The sequence below is a fragment of the Aptenodytes forsteri genome, unplaced genomic scaffold (genome assembly GCF_000699145.1).
Source record: "Aptenodytes forsteri isolate BGI_AS27 unplaced genomic scaffold, ASM69914v1 Scaffold76, whole genome shotgun sequence".
NCBI classification, from domain to species: domain Eukaryota; kingdom Metazoa; phylum Chordata; class Aves; order Sphenisciformes; family Spheniscidae; genus Aptenodytes; species Aptenodytes forsteri.
In genome coordinates this window covers 1,802,251-1,804,131 of record NW_008794444.1, presented here as the reverse complement: position 1 = coordinate 1,804,131, position 1,881 = coordinate 1,802,251, and the positions used below count along the sequence as shown (strand labels likewise).

The 1,881-nt window shown below is 58.9% G+C and overlaps 1 protein-coding gene across 1 annotated transcript in view; it reads left to right on the top strand.

Moving 5' to 3' along the window:
- Positions 1 to 1,881, top strand: part of SAMD4A (sterile alpha motif domain containing 4A) — a 116,919-nt gene that overhangs the window by 109,834 nt on the left and 5,204 nt on the right. Inside the window, exon 10 of the mRNA XM_009289884.1 lies at positions 1,735 to 1,818. Coding sequence (XP_009288159.1) covers positions 1,735 to 1,818 — 84 coding nt within the window. The remainder of the gene's footprint in view (positions 1 to 1,734; positions 1,819 to 1,881) is intronic.

The following is a 1,881-nucleotide window of genomic DNA, read 5'->3' as shown; positions in this document are numbered from 1 at the left end:
CCGTGCCGGTGCGGCGCGCTCCTGCAGGCTTGCAGCCACGCTCGCAGCACCGGCTGGCGCGGCCTGAGCGGATCTAAATCTAAAACTAGTCGGATTACTGGGTTGATTGAATCGGAGACATCACTGGAGGGATTTTTGACCCTATATATAACATCTTGGCCCTATATATAACGGTGCCGGTGCCTTACCTAGCTTGCTTCCGAGGGGCTTCGTGTCGGGTGGGGAAGGCGGTAGCTCATCTGTCACCTTTTTCGCTCACGCGTGGGCACGGAGGGAGCCGTGCGGAGGGACCGCCTTCGCGCGCTGGAGGGAAATTCTTTTCACAATGCACGTGAAGGGAAATGGTGCTGTGTTGGTGCTTCCTTCCCAAACACCGCAAAGACGCTCCCATATGTAGGAGCATCCTCTGATTCAGGGAGGTTCCTGCTGACCTTGGGCCCTGAACCCGGAGCATCCTTCCCATCAGGACGTTCATGCTTTTTTTCTCTGTGTATCCCTTCATTAGCCTTTAAGCGCGCCTTTTCTTACCAACACACCATAACAATTTGTACCGCGGGACAGGGAGTTACACCCCCCCCCCAGGAAACTAAACCTCATCCGTAAGCTTCTGCCATGGTTTCAGCTTGGCAGCTCCCCTCGCATCACATGCCTGCAGTGTTTTAACTGCATAATTTAGGCGGCAAATGTCCTGTACAGCAAGAGCAGCATCTGTTCTTGGGTATTGATTAAACGCCAGGACAAAGGCACGTTTCCGCAGGCACTGAAGGAGAATAAATAGTTTTCTCTTCACATGTTAGCCTGTGGTGAATGAGGGTCTGGGAGGATTAGGGAGCCAAAGATGCGGACCCAATTGCGAGGAAAATAAGCGACGATGCGGGGCTGGGCTCCCAAAACACTTTTCATCGGGCTGCGGGGACCTCAACCCTCCTGGACCTCGTCCTATGATCCTCCAAGCTGGTGGCAAGCAGGAGATGCCGGCCATCGGTAGCAAAAGCTGTATTTGCAAAGCTTTTTGCTGCAAAGGGGAGGGCATTTTGGTGCTGTATGGATCAGGCTGGGGCGTTGCAAAACAGGGATGACCCCGCCCCCCTTTTTTTGCGCTCAAACCCCCCCCGGGGACATGGCAGCGGGGCTGTGGGCAACCGAGCGGCAGCCGAGCTGGCCACGGAAAAGCCGGAGGGCAGTTCTGCCGGTCTGTGCTGCCATCCCACGTCCGAGCGCTAACCCTGCCTGCGCGCTGCCTGCACGGGCAGCTCCCGGCCCCGCTGCTCCCCGGGGCCGCTTGAAGGTTTTGCAAGTATCGAGGATTTTTGCGGGGCCTGAGCAAGGGGGGAGAGCCCCGGGGCTGCCTCCTCCTGGGGCGGGGGGTCCCGCTCTCACCCCAGCTCCCCCCTCCAGCATCTCTAACCGGCGCCTGAACCCCTCATTTCTGTCCACCTTCTGCTGCAATGCCATTGAGCCCCCCCCTCCCCAATTTACCCCTTATCGATAAGAAAGAGGGGGGGTGACGACTATTTTTGCAGACATCTCTTGCTGGAGGTGATTGCACCGGGAAGTGAAACGCTGCCAGAGTCCGGCCATGCGGTCCGACCCTCCTGGGGCATCTTTCGGGTGGTTTCCTACCCCACGTGCACCCATTCCGGCAGCAGCAGAGCAGGCAGGGGGTGTGGGGCGGGCAGGCAGGGTCCCTGCCAGGTCCCCTGACCAAGGTCTCCTGTCCCTTTCTCCCTGCAGAGTTCCAGGTGCCGGTGACTGAACCTGACATCAACAACAGGCTGGAGTCCCTGTGCCTGAGCATGACGGAGCACGCGCTCAGCGGTGAGCACTCCCTCCTCCTCGGGCTCTTCCAGCACGTCCACGCCGCATCCACCGAGCCCCCCG